Below are 19,762 nucleotides of genomic sequence, written 5' to 3' on the forward strand. Positions count from 1 at the left end.
TTAGTTTCAAATTATTTGAATCCAATCATTAAATGTAATAACATTTTGTTAAATACAAGAGAAGCTGGTTTGTCTTGTATTGTAACATCTGAGAATTCACTAAATCATTTGATATTTGTTTTAAAATGATGAAAGCAATGAAAATTGATTTTACAAAAGGAATCTGCATTATACATCTGTGTGTGCTGGAGGAAAGATCCCTCCTCTGTTTCTTTCCTGAAGGTTTATTCCTAACTTTCCCACTAAGGTTTTTTTTCTTTTAATAAACGTACACATACTGCCCTCTAGTGGCTAAATGTTTGGTTTTTTTTATTTATTTTTTTTTAACCACTTTCTTTCCTTAAATATCCTTAAACAGTACCATCACCTGTAGAGGGCCCTCTCGTCAAAGCAATTTTACCAAAAAGGCCGACTTCACCCCTGATTTTTCCACCATGAGAAAAACAGATGAAAACTCAGTGCATTTGAAAGTAAAGGACAAACTGCTCAGACTTTCAGTTGAGGAAAAAAAGATCCAGAATAAGAAGGATGCGATTGTGCAAGAAAAGGTTGAGTAAATGTCACCATGTACAGCCACAAGCAAGCAGAGCAGATGGCATTTCATAACCAATCACCATTTTCAATGCCATTGCCCAGTCACTTTCACATTTATATGTAAAGTAGCAGACTTTTCCAGCAGACCAACAGATGGCTTGAGATGGATGCTTGGGTATGTACTTCATGATTTCTGTTTCTCATTCCAAACTAAAACCAGGTATTGAAACAGAGGTCATTAATGAAAATTGTCGCAGATGATGCGACTTCTCTCTTGTGGCAGCAGACAGCATGTGGTGCTTAAGGACTTGAAATATTAAGCCCTGCTTTAGAGAATAAAGATTAAGGTCTTCTTTTTGTTGTTTATGTATTAGTCAACTATACAACAGTATGACTGAATGTCAGATTAAATGTTGTGCCTGCACAGAACTGTGTGACAGAATGATCTCCTCTCCTTTCATAAAGGATGATTCCTGTGCTAAAGAACATGATAAAGGAAGTTTTAAAATCAGTTTTCTTAACGTTTAGAGACTTTGACCGGGCTGCTGCTAAGATTATTCTGGGTCATTTAAATATCCAGGAATCTTCCTTAAACAAAATACCATTCACCTGGACCTTTTTCTTTTTCATTTTTGTCTAGGTGGATGGTCTTCAACGGCCCCAACTCTCTTTGGCTGAACCTGCAAAGATGTGGATTTAAGGTATTTGACCCATATGTGATGGAACAAAGTGCTACACAAAGATTCTGGCCTTACTGAATGTTGCAGATGTCTTCCCGTACCACCGATTGAGGAATGCTTTCCACAAACTGTTGGCAGGTCTGGGAGTTGATTTAAGATCAAATTTCAGCAGCAAAATGTCCAAAAAGCTCATCCTCAATGACAGTAGCCAATACAGGTAACCGTACTCTTCAGTAATCAAGTCTTGTTTGAAATACTGCTCTGTGTTCATTAGTGATTACAGTCACACTCGTTTTAATCTGTCCTTCAAACTTTTAAAACCTTGATGTCAGAGCATGCGATTCACTTCTTTGCCATGGCAGTATCTCAGCACTAGAAAGCATGCAGTTATAAAATAGGGTGGCAATGTGGGATAATGGGTTAAATATAAATACTTAATGGGTTAAAGTATTTTGCTTTTGATTTGAGGTCATTTTTTCTTCTGTCACTGTGCTTCTGCAGCCTATCCCAGCTACCATCGAGGCAGGGTGCATGAGTCCATAAATACAATTAACATAGATTATTATCATTATCATGATGGGCCTATTTCAGCACTTAATAGCCAGCTGGGTAGTTCAGTCAACAGAACAGCGTTACTTTATATACACTTTTTAATGTAAAATCATACAGTATACACAATTCAGCTGTCAAATATAGCTGCATACTATGAGGTACAATCATTGCATCTGAATTTATAGTGGAGCAGAAGCATGTAGAGCTCAACATAAATGCCTAAAGTCTGTACTTAAATGCAACATTAGAGTAAAAATACTCAATGTTATATCACATCACTACTATTTTACAGTAAGCACTTAGTTGCATGCAAATAGCAAAAGAGTTTTTAGTGAAAATTTTATATAAATTTGCAAAGAGTCATCTTTTTAGCTTCTATGTAACCGATGTCTCAACAGCCTTTTAGTCATTGTAGTTTTTTGTGAATTAAGTCCTTGCTACATATTCTAGTGTGTAAATCAACACACAAACACCTAGGACTCCAAGCAACATTAATTATTTTTTTTGTTTAAAGCAAATCTATCCAATCTTAACCCTCACTGAAGCATATTATTTGAGTAGGATGATATTCGGATGGTTTCTTACAAGGAATCATTCTCAGCAGATAAAACAAATCATAGCAGAGGAAGACAAATGAAGACAGAAGTGTGAAAAACTCAAACACGAGTTCAACAATATACCAGAGTTAATCATATATTAAGAAAAAAAATAGTAACACACTGTCCTTCCTTTGGTTTAATAAAAAAAATCAAATAAAAAACTGGAAGAGATCACAAAATTTGTGACTAAAACAACCCTCCTTCACTGGAAAATGACAAGTTTTCCACAGCTGTGAGATGTTCACTAAAAAGCTGCTACATTTCTTATGTATGCTACATCCAGTGAGATCAATAATATCTTTATCTTATAGTGTAACACTCCACCCAACTCTCCACCTCCAATGCTGAATAATAAAAAGGTCATTTAAATGCAATGTGTAAAGAAGCCACATATTTCATGTGCTTGCTCAAAGTTCTTTAAGGCATATAAAAGTATAATGACATCTTAGTGCTATGGCATGAGAAGTTTAGAGTTTTGTTTGAAGCAGGAGCCGAGCTCCCTGAGGGACGTTAATATCCCCCTCACTGAAAAGTTAAATAATGATAAGTATTATATCCAAAATACTTTTGTTAAACTGTAGATAAAGACAGCATCTCATATCTTAACATAGCACTCATGCGTTCACATTATGTGCTATACAGTTTCATGCATGCATTGCACTTTGGTTTACGTGCAAAACAGCAGAATCACCAACATAGATGCGTTGAAATGGGGGGGGGTATCATCATTGCATTACAAATAAAGGTATTTTCAATATCCATAACGGACAGTTCATTCATGAAACAGAATTTGTGCCATCTGACATGCACAACAGAGGTGCAACACAAAAAAAAACTGTAAACTACACTTTTACAGTCTGCAAGCACTTTTACTCGTTACACTGACTTCCTCCTTAAACGGGGAAACTCCTGGAAGCTGTGCCCAGGTGACAGCGTGCTTCCAGGAGAAGAGAGTCCAGTGTTGTCCTGGGACCTTGGAGAGCAGCTCTGAATCCGATAAGAGACTGAGTTGAAGTAAACAGAATTGACACGGCAGCCATGGTGCTCACTGCGTGTCATAAGGGGGCTATCACAAACCCCCATGCGGTAGCATACGCAGGAGGAGCAGAGGGAACTGAGACTCGACTCCTGCTTCTGTCTGCCTGTCTTGATTTGAAAATGTAGCTTGTGTCTGCACGGACTTCCTCCTCTCTCCTGATCCTGCACTGGAGAAGAGATGAGGTTGGTGCGACTGGTTCCTTCCTCCATTGGGAGAAAGAGTGTGCTGCGTCTATGACTGTGTACTGTGGTGCCCCTGTTCCTCTCCCTGTGACCGTCTCTGCTCTGTTCCCCTACAGCCCGTAGGCCCAGGGCCCCTTCCAAACGCCCTCTGTCTCTTTTCAGTGAAGCCCTCTCTTGGGCGTCTCGCCTCTCATCCTCAGTGTTCATGGTGAGGAAACGCAGCACCACCAAATTAAGAAAAGCTCCAATGACAGTTAGCCCCACCAGGATGTACATGAAGCTGAAAGCAACATAGGGCGTCTTCTCCTGAAGGTCCTCTTTTTTCTGCAGGGCCACAAAGTCCCCAAAGCCAATGGTGGTGAGAGTAATGAAGCAGTAGTAGTAAGCGTGAAAGAAACTCCATCCCTCAAAGTGGGAAAAGGCTGCAGCTCCCACACACAGAGTTCCAATGCAGGACAGGAAGCCAACCAGGACCATGTTCTCCATGGACACCTCGGGGCGTCGAAAGCCCAGGCACTGCTTCATCTTGTGTAGGAGATAACGGACAAATGTATTCATTCTTTCTCCAAGGCTCTGGAACATGACCAAAGTGAGAGGGATGCCGAGCACAGCATAGAACATGCAGAATACTTTTCCTGCATCTGTGCCCGGTGCTGCATGTCCATAACCTTAATGCAGAGAGGTGGAAAGAGGAAGAACGTTGTGACGCATATTTTAGCTGCCCTTAGGTTTAAAACATGAGACAAATGTTTGATTTTGATAAGTCTTATTAGAAGAAAAAAAATGCCGTGAAAATTGCACGAGAATTGCACAATTGAAACAAAGTGAAACACCCCCCCCCCCCCCAAAAAAAAAGGCACGCATTAACTTACCAATAGTGGTGATGACTGTTATGGCAAAGTAAAAAGAGCCGGCAAATTTCCATTGTCTCCCGGCGCGATGAGGCTCAGCTTGCAGCACCACTCGCTCGATTTCGCGGTAGTCGTCCTCGGAGAAGCGGTACTTCTTCTTCATCTCGTTGCGCTTCTGCTCCAAGATGCGTCTGCGGGAGCTCTCCGTCTCGGACTCCAGCGCGTCAAACACCGCGGCTCCGACCAGCAAGTAGGAGAACATGCAGAGGATGAGCGACAGTGTCCGGACGTTTTGTTTCTTCATCCTCGGCGTCGGCATTAAAGTCGGGAGCAGAGGCGCAGTTACAGGTGGTACTGGTCTTCAGCGTTGGCACCACATTGATGTCGCTGCCGGCTGCCTTAAACGTAGACAGGCAGGCGGCGACGTCAATCCTGGAAATCTATATTTACTAGGTTTTAATTTACTGTTTACGTAAAGACGCGTGTGCACTGCTCTTGATGTTCTTGATACGATCATCTGTTTAAGCAAGTGGCCTGGGATTACTTCTTCGCATGCGCAAACCAGTCACCAATAAAAGGCTGTGTAATGTAGGTGTGTGTCTGACATTAGAAGACTGCATCAGCACCATGGACAGCAACCAGTGGGACTTGAATAACATGCAAAACCACGATTTGAGACCAAATACAAAGTCACATTGAACGCTTGTTCTTAGTCCTGATCTATATCATTGCATTCTAAAAGAATATATCTGTTTTGTTTTTGTTTTTTTAAATGAACTTTTTTTTCTTTTTTAAGCTATTGTTTTTGTGTTTAAGGAACAGAAGCAAGGACCAACTTTATTCAGGACTGAGAAATTAAGTAATGCCATGTCGGTGTTAACCCTTTTACAGCTTTAAAACGATAAAACTATGATGTTGCAAATAAAGTAAATCTGGAATGAAACTTACACTCCATTTAGGAAGTCAAAGTTTCTTTGGGTTAGTTTTGTCATTTTGTGCATTGGTTACTTAATCACTCATTTTCAATCCAGTCTTTGGACTTGACCATTTTTAGAAGAATGTGTTTTGTTTTAATCATTTCTGTGTTGAGCCACTCAACATTGACCTGTGAATCATTCAAGCATTTAAAAAAAAAAAAAAAGGCACTAAACTCAAGGGATGAATCTAACGTAATGTATCCTAACGTATCTAAACATAACAGCAAAGCACCAATCCTAAATGATATCTCTTGGCACTCTCTTACTAACAGTTTGTCACAAAAACATCAATTTGTATTCAATTCTGTTCTACAAAAAAAGAAAAATTAAAAAAAGAAAAAAAAAAAGCCAAACACAGTTTGGCAGACAGAATAGTACTTTTGAACCAACAAACGGATTCCCAAAGACCTATAATCCTAAACTTGACATATTGCTACATGAAAAATACAGCACAAATACAACAGATGTCTTAAAAAAAATTCCAGTGAAGACCTGACACAAAACCTGAGAGATCCAACTGGACCTTCAGGTGATTCATCTGAGGTATGCCAAATGACACAAGAACTCAACCGAAAATCAGTTTCAACAGAGCCCGGACCTCAACATTGCTGAAGCAGTGTGGGACCATCTTGACAGAGAATGGAACAAAAAGGCAGCCAGCGTCCAAAGAAAATCCATATTGCCACAGAAGTATGAACACATGCAATTATAATCAAGCCAATCAATAAAAATCCATTTTCAAATGTTAAATGATACAGTATGTTGTACTTTACTTAAAAAGGTTAGCTACAATAGCTGACTAGATCGTGACTTTAGTGTACAGTCACCTGCACACTTGTTTGTGTGCGTGTGTATATATATACGGTTACCTCTGTGTTAAAGAGCTACACCATCACTTAATACACAATGGCTAAATAAACCAAGCAGCTACATTAGATGCTTCTGGAAATGTACTGTAGGTGATGCTGGTTGCCATGGTTACTGTACTTGCACCAGAGGCACAGACTTTGACTATCAGTTAGGCTGAAGCTAATAAAAGCATAATGATCCTGGCCATCCCTCTGTAAATTATGTTGTCACTGCATCACAACATTTCTTTTAGTGCATCCTGGCAAAAGAAGAAAATAAAAAATTTTAAAAAATGGGAAGAAATATAACAGACAAAAGCCCAATAGAAACGTCTTGCATATGTCACAGTGGGGGTGCAGCAGCACCGACTGAATATTACAGGTGGATTATTTGGTGTTCTTTTGTCCCTGCCGAGCAGAGCAGCCGGCTCTCTATGCTCCTGTTTTTGTGCTAAGTGGCTAAATCAGCACACTTACATCCCTGTTGTGATTCAACCAGCTCTCCATAAATTAATTACATCTCAGCTGATAAGAGAGGTACCTGAAAATCTAACAGCCACCCATCAGTCCACATCATTTTCAAAGCTTAAGGACCTGGAACAAAGTAGGGGTGGGGTTGTGGGGGGGTGGAGCTATTAGTCTCGTCTGGACCAGAGTATTTAGACTTAGAGAGATAAACGCTTTATTACATGAATTCTGCTATCTTTGTTCTCACTAAGGTTGTTTTGTACCCACTTAACAAGAGACAGTAGAGGCTAAACCCTTCTTTCAACTGTGTTTTGGGTTTTTTTCTTGCTTTTTATGATATAGTTGCATCTTAAATCAAATGGTATCTATGTCATAATTTGTGAAAAATAGCTGGTATTCCTATGATGATATTTGTCAATATAAAAAGACAAAGTGATATGAATTCACATTATTTTTGTTATCTTTTATCTCACAAGATGAAACCTTTAGTGTGCATGGTGACGCATGCTGTAAATGCACCAATTTTGCAAAAGCATGTAAAGGATGCCTTAGCTAAAAGAGGGGCTTGTGCCTGAAGGCATATTCCTCAAACAGATAAAATCCTTTTTGGTAGCAACAACTAAAGAAACATCCTGAAGGAAAAATTCTGAAAATTAAGCTCAAGAAAAACTATATTCAGAAAAAGACGAGGGAGAGGGTTGCGAATTTAACTGCACAGGCTTTAGTAGAGACACACATCTGTTTCTCATACATCAGATAAGAATATTTGGATAAAAAGCCTAATTATAACCCTCTCAAGATCTAATTTTGTTTTTACTGATTACTCCATTTTGCAGAGAAGCTCGTTTATGATTCGGAGGGAAGATGCTCAACATTCTCGGAGCGTTTTCTGTGTCTCGTCAGCTTCTTATTTCTGTGTGTACCATTAAATGTACGGGCTTACAGACCATTTCTGAAAACATGACATAACTTTCTGCAGTCTAACTACTGCAGCAGTTACATGCATACTGTAAGTACATGAGTTACCAAAGAAACGAGTGGGCTTTAGTGTCATGATGCTGTACAAAGTCTATATATAATCACACTAAAGCAGACATAAATAGAGAGAAGTTGGGCGTACGCTGTATGCAATCTGTATGTAAACTGATCTGAATCAGATCTACCTTCTTCACGGTCAGCTTGATAACAGACCGTGACAAAAAAATGTTTATTCTGTCAGAAATCCTTTAAGTCATCTCAGGTGAGATGGCCTCATATAAGACAAGCGATAGTTAGGACTATCCCCTGGGATCTGTCACTGACTCACAGTTATAACACAGAACAGAGTTATATTTGGTGGTGTGGTATAACACTCACTGAGGCTTGTCTACTTTGTCCTGCACACAAGAAAGTTCTGTGGTAAATGTGTGAATTGGACTGTAGGATTTATTTGAGCATATAAAATTTCACCAGATCACTCACAGTAAGATCAAATATTTATTTAATGCCAGTTAATTATAGATTAAGACACAGTCTTTGCCTCTCACCATGAATACTGTTAAAATAGAAAAAAAATACTTTAAATGTTCCCATTTAATAATTCATGCATTCCTGTGAAATGTTAGTTTTGATGTGTTTTTGATTTGCTCAAACGCTCATGCTCCTCATCTTTATTGAGCAGAAAAGACACCAGTCTTCTTTTTTTCTGTTTTCTTTGCCAGCTGTTCGACAGTTTATGTTTATATTTTATCTGAGTGAAAAGAAGTACATGTTCGATTTACTTCTTTTGAAATTTGACATTGATGAATGACTAAAGAGGTTCTGTTAGATTGGGTTCTTTCCACATTCTCCACCTCTTCAGTAAGTGGTAGTTTTTGTACAATCCTGCTGACATAATATACCCTCTGAAAACATACCTGTGTCTCAGCACTCACTTGTCACATGTAGAAGGTGGCAAGGAAGAAGGACCCAGGTGCAGACACAGCTTGAGAGCCAGGAGGTAAAATGAAAAGAAAACTGTTTATTTTAAACAAAAGACGTGGCAAAGCCAGATAACCTTTTTTTTAAAAAAATAACACCAGAAAACAAAGAGCAGACCAAACTAGGAGAGCCAGGAGTAATACAGAACTGAAGGACCGCAATGACAACTCAGGCAACCAACCTGGAGAAAACGGAGGATCTTACAAAGAGTGAATGAAACCAAGAGTTTCAATACAGAGAGGGTGATTGGTGAGTGAAGATAGCTGAAGTGTGGAAGTGAACAGAACTGAGACGAGCCAGAAAAAAACACAAAAAGACACAGATCATGACATCACCCTGGAGAAGGGTTTAGGTTCAGTGTTAAAAATGTAAGTCACACACATCTTGAACATGCATAAAAGCTGCAGTCAAGTCATCCATCACACAAATTTACAATCAAAATAAACATAGAAGCCAAACCAACAGACCTCACCTTACAAAATGTCAGAGATGGTATTGATATATATCTTAAGAATCCATTTATGTGCACATGACTTTAATGTTATAGCTTGTAAAGGTGGGAATAGATCAGATTATTTAGTTGAATGTGTTCGTCTATTCTGTTTGACTCACTGATGTTTTATCTGTCTGTATTCACACTAGTTAATATCTACATCCTCAGTCATGGCACCTAAATGTTTGCTGGATGGAGGGAGATCCATGGAGCAGTCTGTGGTGCACAAATAGTTGATTTGTTGCTCCTTTCCCAGTTTTGTCTTGAATTTATAATATTTTCTAAACAGCATACTATAAGTATTAAGTGCGACATTACAATGTTATTTATGCTGTACACTTTATGCTGGACACACAAGTTTATAATGCTGAGATACGGCTGCCTGCACTGTAATATATCTTTTATACTGATCATTCAGTTGCACTAAAATAGAATATTGCCTCTAAAGGTTTCACAGTACTATTGTACTTATGTATAGTACCTCAGTTGAAGTACTTTCTGCCCCTGGTTAGATAAGCTATTCCCATTTATTCTAAATGTTAGGCTTGATCCAAAGAGACCAAAGAATGTAACTCTGAGAACATCACAGCTTGTTATTCCTGTAGTAATTGAAACTAATTTAATGAATCAGTTTGAATCTGGCTCGAATAAACTAATAGATTAGGAAGAACTTACATACAAGCTTAGCTGCGAATGTACAAACTGTTGATGCTGTTTTTCTGGTTTTCCGAATCCCCCCTGCGATCATCAAATCAAACCAGGCTTGTAAAGGGATCAACTATATGAAGTAGAAAGCTAAAAGAGAGGTTATATGAAGTTGCAAGCTAATCCTAGAATGAGGGATTTCATGTCCATGTCTGTGACAACGACTGCCAGACTGGCTTTAAAGGTGTTTTAAAAACTCCTGTGTGCATAAACTGAACAGATCTTTCCATCTGTTTTGAACTCGCACAGAAAAAGGCAACAGGGATTTAATTTCATGAAGCAGAGGCACAAAATTGCAACAGCAAATACTGGATGCCTGCAGAGCCCTCTGGTTTCCACAGTAACAGAACGAAAATAGTAACCCACACCAGCGGCTATTCAACACTGAATCCCCTGTGATAACACATGATTCTATTTATACCCTCTAATGGTGAAATAAGCCATGTACAAACGCATCAGTCCAATTACTGTCAAAAGATTTCCAATATGGTCCAATTCAATATCATCACCTCTGAATTCTTTTCCTGCCTGGTCCTTATAGTGTGAGACCACGGGATAACATGACACAGTAACTGTCCAGTGAATATATTCTATGAGTAGAATCATTCTAATAGCATCTGTGAATATATGTCAGAGGTGTGTTTGTGTGTGGAGGACGATGTGGCTGATTTGGCTCACGTTGATGACACAAGGTTAATCTCCTTTGAGAATATGTAAACATGTTTGTTTCACTGGACTCATAATGGATGTTTAAACTGTAAATGCTTTCATATTCTCTGCTTTAAAAATGATCATAGCTCTAAAACTGACAATAAAACATAGCAAGATTTTCACACCAGTCCTTAATCTAGATTAAAAGAATTGAGGCAAAAATATTCAGCCAGATTTTCTTTTGTATTGATTAAGTTAATCAGAATTGCAAATCTGAGACTTGAACATTCTGCAAACCCTCAAAGACTAGCAGTTTCTTCTACACGGAATTTGCAAGTGAGTTTTCTACCCTTTTTTAATATTTCATATGCCACTGACTTGCCAGGGGCTGCAGCTGAATATTAACCTGTATGCGTCCATCTAGCACACTTACATGACCGACTGAAGTACTCAAGTTAACCAATGTGCACTGGCTGATTTTGAATTAGAAAAAAACAAACAGTGTTATGGCAATGTGGTGTGAGTGTGCCTTGTCTTCTGTAACTACAAGAGAGATTTTATGAAATCTGATCCTCACATAACTTTTTTGGAAAATATTACAAGAAAGGGGATCTCTGAGGACACCATATAAAAGGGTCATTGATGTTCTTCAGGCTGAAAAAGATTACAAAACTATATTTACCAATCTACACTCAGACAAGTTTTACAGAAATGCAAGAAATTCTACGCTATTATAACCCTCCCCGTGTGCTCAAACAAAGATCACTCCGGGGGCAATGAGTGTAATTGTCCTAGAGTCAACAAAAGTCCCCATGGTAACATCTAAGTAGCTTTAATCCCCTGTTGTGAGTTTTGCTGATTGTCCTGAGTCCACAGTCAGGAGTACTTGAGTTTTTTTCATTTCTCTCTGAAGTGCCCTGAAATGACTTTTTATGGGAAATGTCACTACGTTAATGAACTCAAGCCAACTGGATTGAGAACACTGACGAGCAATGGTGTGCATGGCAGGCTACAAGGAGAAAGCCACTCTAAAAATGATATCGCATCAACTGATATTAGTGTGTTTTGGTTGCGTGGCATTGCCTTTACCCTAAAACTTTGCCCCTTTTTGCCCTGAGATTTCTCTGCATTTACATTGCTGTTTGTTGGGCCACGGGGGCATTATTTTTTCTTTTTCATAAAGAATCTTTTTATGTGAAAGGTCATAGTAATGGTAATTTGATCAGTTATATTAAATTATTTGTACTCATACAGAGATAGTGGGATGAAGGGCTGAAATAATTAAAAACTCTCAGTTATTTTCCAGTATGAACATCACATTGTTTACATTGTATTATAGAAAAAGGAACCAATCTGTATTAGCCATTAGCTAATACTATTCTGTCTGCCATTAGCTGTCGGCAATGATGTTGTCATCATCATCTTTTGCATCAAAACATAAAAAATAACTGAATTCCAAAGGCTTAAAAATCACCAGTTTGACAAGCCAGTGAATAATCTAATATCTGACTGAAAATAAACAATCTGCCAAAAGTCTGCCAAACATTTCTGCAAAACAAAAGAGTAAACTTTCCTTGTAATTTTGTTGAGGCTTTTCTTTCTAGACTACCATGAAACATGATAAAATAATTGCTAGATGGAGCCCCAATTTGAAATCAACCACTTAAATTTATTTATGTCCAATTTACATTTTTAAATATCAACAGATACTGAAGGTTTTCAGTCTTTTTTTTCTCAATTAAAATATTTTGCACCTTCAAAAAGGAGGTATTAAATTGGTTGGTCAAATGATGGCCGAGAGTATTGTGGTGGGACACAGTACCAATCCAAAGCTGATGGTCAGCTCCAAGCAAAGATGGTCCTGGCGGCTCAGGTCTGCTTTTCCCAAACCCCTACAAAAGTGGTGGCCTTCTTTACTGAGCTGGGGCACTCTCTTTGATTTATCCCAGTGCAGTTGGCATCACCTCATGGCTTCGAGCAGGTGACTTGTCCTTCTCTCAGCAGGACAAGTTGGATGGAGTTGATAAAGCTTTGCAAACAACATTGATTGATTCTACTGATAGGACTCAGGTTTTATTTCTTGTGTTTCAACCATTCTACTGACTTGCTTATCAGTATCTGGTGCTTACGCTGGATCGGTGATCTGACCTTTCGTTCCCCAACACTTTGTCTTTGTGAATTATCAGTCCCGCAAAGACAAACAAACTTTTGGGTCCCTAATCATATAAGGCAATCGGCCAGTCCTCTCAAAGATACAATATCCAACAGCAACCTCTACCCTTACCATGATTCAGCGGTCTTCTGTCTTTTCTGCCATCCACTTCCATTCTCTCCTGACCCATCCATGAGAAACTTGGGTGACAGCACTTCCCTGGTATGAACTTCACCTGAAGTCCTCATTCAGTGTACTAAATGTGAACTGGTTCTTGTAAATTGCATGACCTTTCTTGAGCATCTGGAATCAACATTTTCTTAAAGCTCATGCAAACCCAATCAATCAATACAATACATTTATTTGTCAGTTACTGTATGTGGTATAACACAATAGTTACATAACAGCAAGGAAGAAACATTTTCTTCTGTCACTAATAAAAGCTGTCTGACTCAGCTAGTTTGCACTTTGAACACCTCCAGCGAAAGCAGCAATTGTGCTGCCTTCAATGTGAATCGGAACACTGAATATTTTATGATGAAACGCATGAAAAACCCCATTAAGTCCGAAATAACACTACCATGGAGATACATATGGACGTAAGACTTGCCAAGAGATTGAGATTACAGACCAAATTTAAGAAGCCATAACATTTATATTTTTTTGTTGTCATTTTGGAATATACATGTCTGGGTGATCAAGAGATGCAGCAAGCCAGCTTCGCGAACGTATTATTTTGTTCTTTTCAGCACGAACTTTTACAAGAAGAATCTTTGCTTGTTATATCCGACTCGTCATCGATTAATGTATTGACAAATACAGATTTGTCAAAATGTCGTTTGCTACTTTTCCGGCGTACTTGAATGCAGCAGCTGTTCTGCAGCCACCAGCGGAGCAGCTGCTGCTCCCTGACGATGGTAGGCTGGAGAGACGGATGGTCAGGGCTGTCCCCGTTATACCTGAAAATGCAATTATAACCTGAATCATTCTCAGTTATAGTGCTAAAGTCGGGTCACGCTTTTATTTGGCTTTGGTTAGTCTTAAAAACATTTTTTTAACAATGGATGACGACTGCGTTTGTGATTACGACTCGACCTGGGACACCGAGAGTGATGGAGACGACCCGGCCGGAGAGACCCAGACCCGTCGGTCAAGCCAAGATAAAAACAAATCTTCTTGGGCTATAGTGCGTGTTTTCATTTTTAGTCAGCCGACCCAAAACGTACCAAGTTAGTTTAATGTCGCCTTCCAGCTCATTGCTTTGCTCACGGTTAGTCTAGTGCAAAGCTAATGTTAGCTTTACGCCTCTTTGCTGCAACCGTGCTAACTAGCCTTGCTAGCTATAGATGTTAGCTTACTTTTGACTTTTAGCGTTATTTCCGAATATTGATGCTTAAAGGGACCGGTGTTAAAGTATACTACATATAGCAGGGTGTCCTATTTCCCTCGTGAGATTCTTTCGTAGTCGTGGATCATGAATTTGTTAAACGGTTAGTTTGTTTTCCAATGTAAATGGTCAGTTCAGGTCGTGTAGTCATCATTAGCGATAACCCAAAGTATAACATTTTCATTGTGATGCACGCAGGCTTGTTAACGTGTCAATCAACAATTACTGGAAGATTTTCGATGCAGGTTACTTTCATTTGAATTTGCAGTGGCATCACACCCCCAGAAACTTGAGGGCAGCAAAGGACATGCAGAACTACAGGAGAGGATACCCTGTAAGTAACAACTCCACACACCCACATGCACACAAAATGCTTCTGGTGGAAGTTGATTATTGAGTCACACTTTCGTTTGTTTTTTTTTTTTTTGACAGAATCTAACAGATGACGAGTGCTCAGAGGATAAAATGAATAATTTACAGTTTTATCTCAATAAGTTTCCCTCGGCTCCTGATGGTAACACACCTTACATGTTAGTTATTTTTTCCATATTTTGGGAATTTGCGTTTTTTTGTGAGTGCTTTCTTTCTCATTTGACACAGATATCTACATTGAATCGTTTCTTAAAGAATGGAAAAATGACTACAAAAGACTGGAGAGGGTTCACTCTTACATTCAGTGGTATGTACTGTTTGAGTGTGGTCACATGCTGTTCCTGTGTCCTTCTGATTCAAAGACACACCGTGTAGAACTGTTACTTGCTCTCATACATCTATTTAGTGAATTGTTGAGTTTCTTTAGATGTTAACTGGTTTTCTGTTTGTTCTTGAATCATCTTCCATCACAAGGTTGTTTCCACTGAGAGAACCGGGGGTTAATTATATGGCCTCAGAGCTCACCAAGAAGGAAATTGAGGTAAGTGCATCACAGGAAGCATGATCTTAAATGATGGCCCCACCAAACAGGGACAGAATGTATGTAATGAGCTCCAGTTTCTAGCAAAACATAATGCAGCACAACAAACATATTTGACCATGGATGAAAAGCAATGCTCAAATCAAATGTTGTCCAGTGAACAAAAATATCTCTGTGTCTCTCTTCGGCTCGAGATGTGTTATATTAGTAAGGCTCCAAATGCCACACTGAATCAACCAAGAGACTGAGCAGCTGCTGGAGTTTGTCTAAAATCACATCACCTACTGCTTGCATGACCGTTTCTTTCTACAATGAAATGCAGAAGGATGAATAATTTTTTTTTAAAAAAGGATGCTTTGTGAACAAAAAGGGATCTCACCGATATGCGACGTATTGAAAATAGACAGGGGTTTGAACAAAAAAAATTGCATGCTAATTTTAGATTGACATCGGCAAAGATATCAATCTAAAATTAGCAAAGATATGGGACTGGAGCATGTTTACCTTCAGGTTTTTCAAGCACAATGTTTTCCACTTCTTGCTTGATGTAGTATTTGTGCTGTTTCGCAGTCAAGGGCCTCCCCTGCTGTGTTTTGGGTTTCATTAACAGCAAGCGTTTTCTCTGTGGGTGACAGCTCTAGATCGCAGGCAGGCCAGTTTAACGCCAGAGTATATTGGGGAGCGCCATTATACTCGACAGTGGTACATGACAGTGGTACATGACAGCGGTACATGACAGCGGTACATGACAGCGGTACATGACAGCGGTACATGACAGCGGGACATGACAGCGGTACATGACAGCGGTACATGACAGCGGTACATGACAGCGGTACATGACAGCGGTACATGACAGCGGGACATGACAGCGGGACATGACAGCGGGACATGACAGTGGTACATGACAGTGGTGCATGACAGCGGTACATGACGTTTAATGTTACAAATAAGAAGGAGCAGAGCACCGCATGCAGGTGATGTCGCTCAGCGTTGTTGCAGGGATGAAACCCTCGTCCATGCACTCCATCCACACAGCTGGATGTTGTCCAAACCACAGAACGTGGCTGTTAAATTAGAAAGCATTCATTTAGCAAAGTATGGTGCAGCAATAACATAAAGAAAGTAATAGTTCATTACCAAAGCCGTTTGCGCCAGCTTGTGCTGAACTGCAAAAGAATTCGATTTTAAGAAATGCTAAGAGGCTTAAGTTTCCCTAGACTGAAGTTTGACCTTGGAAAGTTTGAACTGAAACCTGTTTGAGGCACAACTTCTTCAAAAGTGGTGGGAACATGAAAAATGGTTGCTGCACACACACAATCTTCTGCTAGGTCTTGCTGGAACATTAGCCTGAAATATGAAGTTTATCCTCTGAGGCTGAACTTGACCAATGACGTAACTTTAATCTGAAAATCTGAGCAGGTCCTTCAGGACATTATCAGACACCCAAATATGTCCTCTCAAAAAAAACAGAACACAACATCTTTTTCTGTCCTCTTTAACATATTTACGTTGGATCGTTCCCCTCCTGTCTTTTCCTTTTCTTTTCCTTGTTGTATGCCATCAAAAAGGTAGAAAAGTTGCATTCGCACAAAGGTTTGTGGATGTAAACATCTTGAATACTTTCCGAATGGGAATGTTTTTGACCACGTTATCGTTGTTTTGTTTCAATAAGTCGTTTATGTTTTGGTCTCCTCTGTTTCTGCTCGCCAGGCCTTCAAGAAGAATGAGGATGCCAAAACGAGACTAGTGGAGTCCTATGAACTCATGTTGGGCTTCTATGGCATCCGTTTGGTCAACAAAGAGACGGGCGAAGTGAGGCGTGCAGAAAACTGGAAGGAGCGCTTTGGAAACCTGGAGCGGTATTTATTCATACAAGAACATTTTCGTTTCAGTCATTTCTCCGTTTTGTTTGCGATTACCGCTTCAATTGTCTCATCTCTTGCAGGAATATGCACAACAACTTGCGGATTACTCGCATCCTGAAAAGCCTCGGCGAGCTGGGCTTTGAGCACTATCAGGCCCCGCTGGTGCGCTTCTTTCTGGAGGAGACTCTGGTCAAGAAGACCCTCAGCAGCGTCAAACGCAGCGTCCTCGACTACTTTCTGTTTGCCGTGTTGGACAAGCAGAAGCGTCAGGAGCTTGTGCGTTTTGCTTACCTTCACTTTGAGCCAAAGGACAAGTTCGTGTGGTGCCCCCGAAAGATTCAGAAACAGTTGAGGAAGGCGGAGAAAAGATCTGAAGCTGTCGGGAATGGAGACGGAAAGGATGAAGCCTACTCACGGAGTAAAAGCAAAGATGGAGAAGCGGCAGCGCAGCAGAAAGGAGACGGACTGGATAATGTTGCTAAGGCTCAGAAAGGAACTGATAAAAGTAAGGACAAAAGCAAACAGCCTGAGGTGTCCCCCGAGCCAAAAGCAGAAACTGAGGCAGTCGGAAATGGAAGCGTGGCGACCGAGTGTAATAATGAAATTGAGAGGAATGGAAATGGCTCTCCAGATGACGTCCATGAAATGCAGGAGTCGCCCAGTCCCGACAGTGTGATGACAAAGATGGAGCCCTCTGTGGACGGTGCCAACAGCACGAAGGCCACCATCCAGGAAGCTGACGTTATGCAAACAGACGGAGACGTGGAAACTGAAAAACCTCCGAAGAAGAAGAGAGAAGATGACGACGTGCTGCCAGACAGCTGCCCCGCTGAGGGCTCCACCAGCGGGCAGGCGGAGGAAAAAGCTGTTGCTGACAGGGCCCCGGGTCAAATGAGCCCAACTGTGCAGACTCCTCATAAGACTTCAAAACACTCACCTTCTCCAGTTTCTGAGAGGGAGGGGAAAATCCCAAGGACTGACTTTAGTCAAACGGCAAATAGAAAGGAAGAGGAGGAAACGCCACAGGAGGACGTTTCGTCAACAAACGGGACGAAAGGCAACAAAGGTGCTGATGAACAGAGGAATGGGAAGCTGTCAAAGGACGTTGATATGGAATTAACCCCCTCGAGCTCAGACCAAAATAAGGCAAACTCATGACTAAACGATGATCGGAGAAAATGCATATGAACTTAAATGAAATGTAATATAAGGACAGATTAGGACTGAAGATTGTCTTGGCCTTATTTCTACTGACATTAAGATACTATTTCTTTTCACTTTGAAGGAGTGTATGGGTCAGTTGTTTCCCCAGCTACGGTGCTGGATATGACTCGGTTTCGACAAGGTTTATTGTAATTCTGTGGGGGGTTTTTTTGTTGGCGTTTGATTTTTTTCAAACCTTAATCTGAGAAATGACCAAAAGGAGCAGCGTGTAAGACCTCCTCCTCCTGTCTCCGGCCGCAGCGTAAAAGCCTCTCACTCCAGGAGAACAGTATTCACCTTGTTTTACAGATGGGAGGTTAATGTTGGGTCATACAAGAGTGCATTGTTAAGGGCAGCGGGGCTGTGTGTGGAAGGGATCGACTCGGTCAGTATCAGAGCCCAGTTCTGATGATTTGCATTAGACTCATCGCTGGTTTTGGTGTCTTTAATGGATTTGTAGACAAAAAGGGGGAAAAATGTCAAATATTCCAGATGTTCTTCTGTAAGATTGGAGTGACAAAGACTGTCCGATGGCCACGTTAAATGTGTGTCAGCTGATTGAAGGTTTTCGGCATTTTTAACGCTTAAATACGTTGGCAGATGAATACTTTGTGTGTTTGTGTTTCTCCCTGATGCTGGTGTTCAGAAGGCTGAATGTCACTGGAGTCCCATTTCAGCATATCTGCGTCCAGATGTGGGAAGTTGGACTTGTGAACAACTGAACGTTTTGCCAAACAATGTGATGAGACTGGTTGATTGTACATTGTGTGTTTTATCTTTGCAGGAAATGACAAAGCTTCGGCCATAATTTAAGTTTCACCGTATGTCCACTTGAAGTCGGCGCGGTCCGCGAAAACGCCCGAACCAGCGCGATGACGCGTCTCTTTATATTTGCACTTCATTTCTGTTATCAGTTGTTGAAGTTACCTGTATTTTACTTGATGAAATGATGACAATTTTGTAACTCTTTCCCAACTACAAACCTGGCTGTTCACAGAGCGGAATAAAGTCATACTATTTTCTGATTTCCTTTTTTTCCAACCATCTATGCTGAACCACAGTTGAGGGGTTGGGGGCTGGTGCTCTTCATTCAAGTCCATGTCAGTTTTCAGGATGACGTCGATGCATCGGAAGAAGAGGACTTCTGCTTTGAGCCTATCTGTGTTTTACTTCAAATTTAAACTCATTCAAACGAGATGCAGTTATATCCTATGTTATGTTTCTATTCTTTACCCTCCTTTGACTGTGTTCTATAGAGGTCATTACATTGTCCATGCCATTATCCATCTATGGATGATTTAAGTCACAGATAAGAGTGTGGGGATTTACAACTTAAGGGCACTCATATAAACTCATGTTTGTGGAAGTTTGATCAGGTATGCTGTGCGATGGTCAGTCAGCTGATGATTTGCTTGAGTCATTCTGACCTGATTCAACAAGTGGCTCGTGGTTCTGTGAATGTAGACGAAGAAGAGGTGTTCTCGGTGCTTAGTCAGGAAACACTGAGTGAGCCAGTGTGGGGCGTAAAAGTAGAACTTTACTGAGACACGTTTTAATCCAGCTCGGCTTTAATCATTGGCTCCCTGCCTGTAAACATGAATCAAACGGAACAAAAAGCTCTGGGATGATTTTATGATGTCATCTTGGTGTGGGGTTGCAAACTTGTGAACAGAAAGCTGGAAAGCGGTCTCCAAACTGGACGTC

General features: G+C 40.3%; 2 protein-coding genes across 2 annotated transcripts; one reads left to right on the top strand and one right to left on the bottom strand.

Annotated features, from left to right (window-relative positions):
* Positions 1-1,930: 1,930 nt before the first annotated feature.
* On the bottom strand, positions 1,931-4,949 carry kcnk15 (potassium channel, subfamily K, member 15). Its single transcript, XM_072367047.1, has 2 exons — positions 4,459-4,949; positions 1,931-4,254 (listed from the first exon to the last, which is right to left on the bottom strand). Exons 1-2 carry the CDS (start codon positions 4,754-4,756, stop codon positions 3,242-3,244), a joined length of 1,311 nt encoding a protein of 436 aa, XP_072223148.1. The 5' UTR covers positions 4,757-4,949; the 3' UTR covers positions 1,931-3,241.
* An 8,634-nt stretch (positions 4,950-13,583) lies between these two features.
* Positions 13,584-19,083, top strand: ogfr (opioid growth factor receptor). Its single transcript, XM_072367465.1, has 7 exons — positions 13,584-13,876; positions 14,346-14,411; positions 14,510-14,591; positions 14,678-14,756; positions 14,924-14,990; positions 16,701-16,849; positions 16,936-19,083. The coding sequence occupies exons 1-7, from the start codon at positions 13,751-13,753 to the stop codon at positions 18,011-18,013; spliced, it is 1,647 nt and encodes a 548-aa protein (XP_072223566.1). The 5' UTR covers positions 13,584-13,750; the 3' UTR covers positions 18,014-19,083.
* Positions 19,084-19,762: the final 679 nt, after the last annotated feature.

Source organism: Leuresthes tenuis, unplaced genomic scaffold (assembly GCF_036924035.1).
Source record: "Leuresthes tenuis unplaced genomic scaffold, fLeuTen1.0.hap1 SCAF_16, whole genome shotgun sequence".
In the NCBI taxonomy this organism is placed as follows: Eukaryota; Metazoa; Chordata; class Actinopteri; order Atheriniformes; family Atherinopsidae; genus Leuresthes; species Leuresthes tenuis.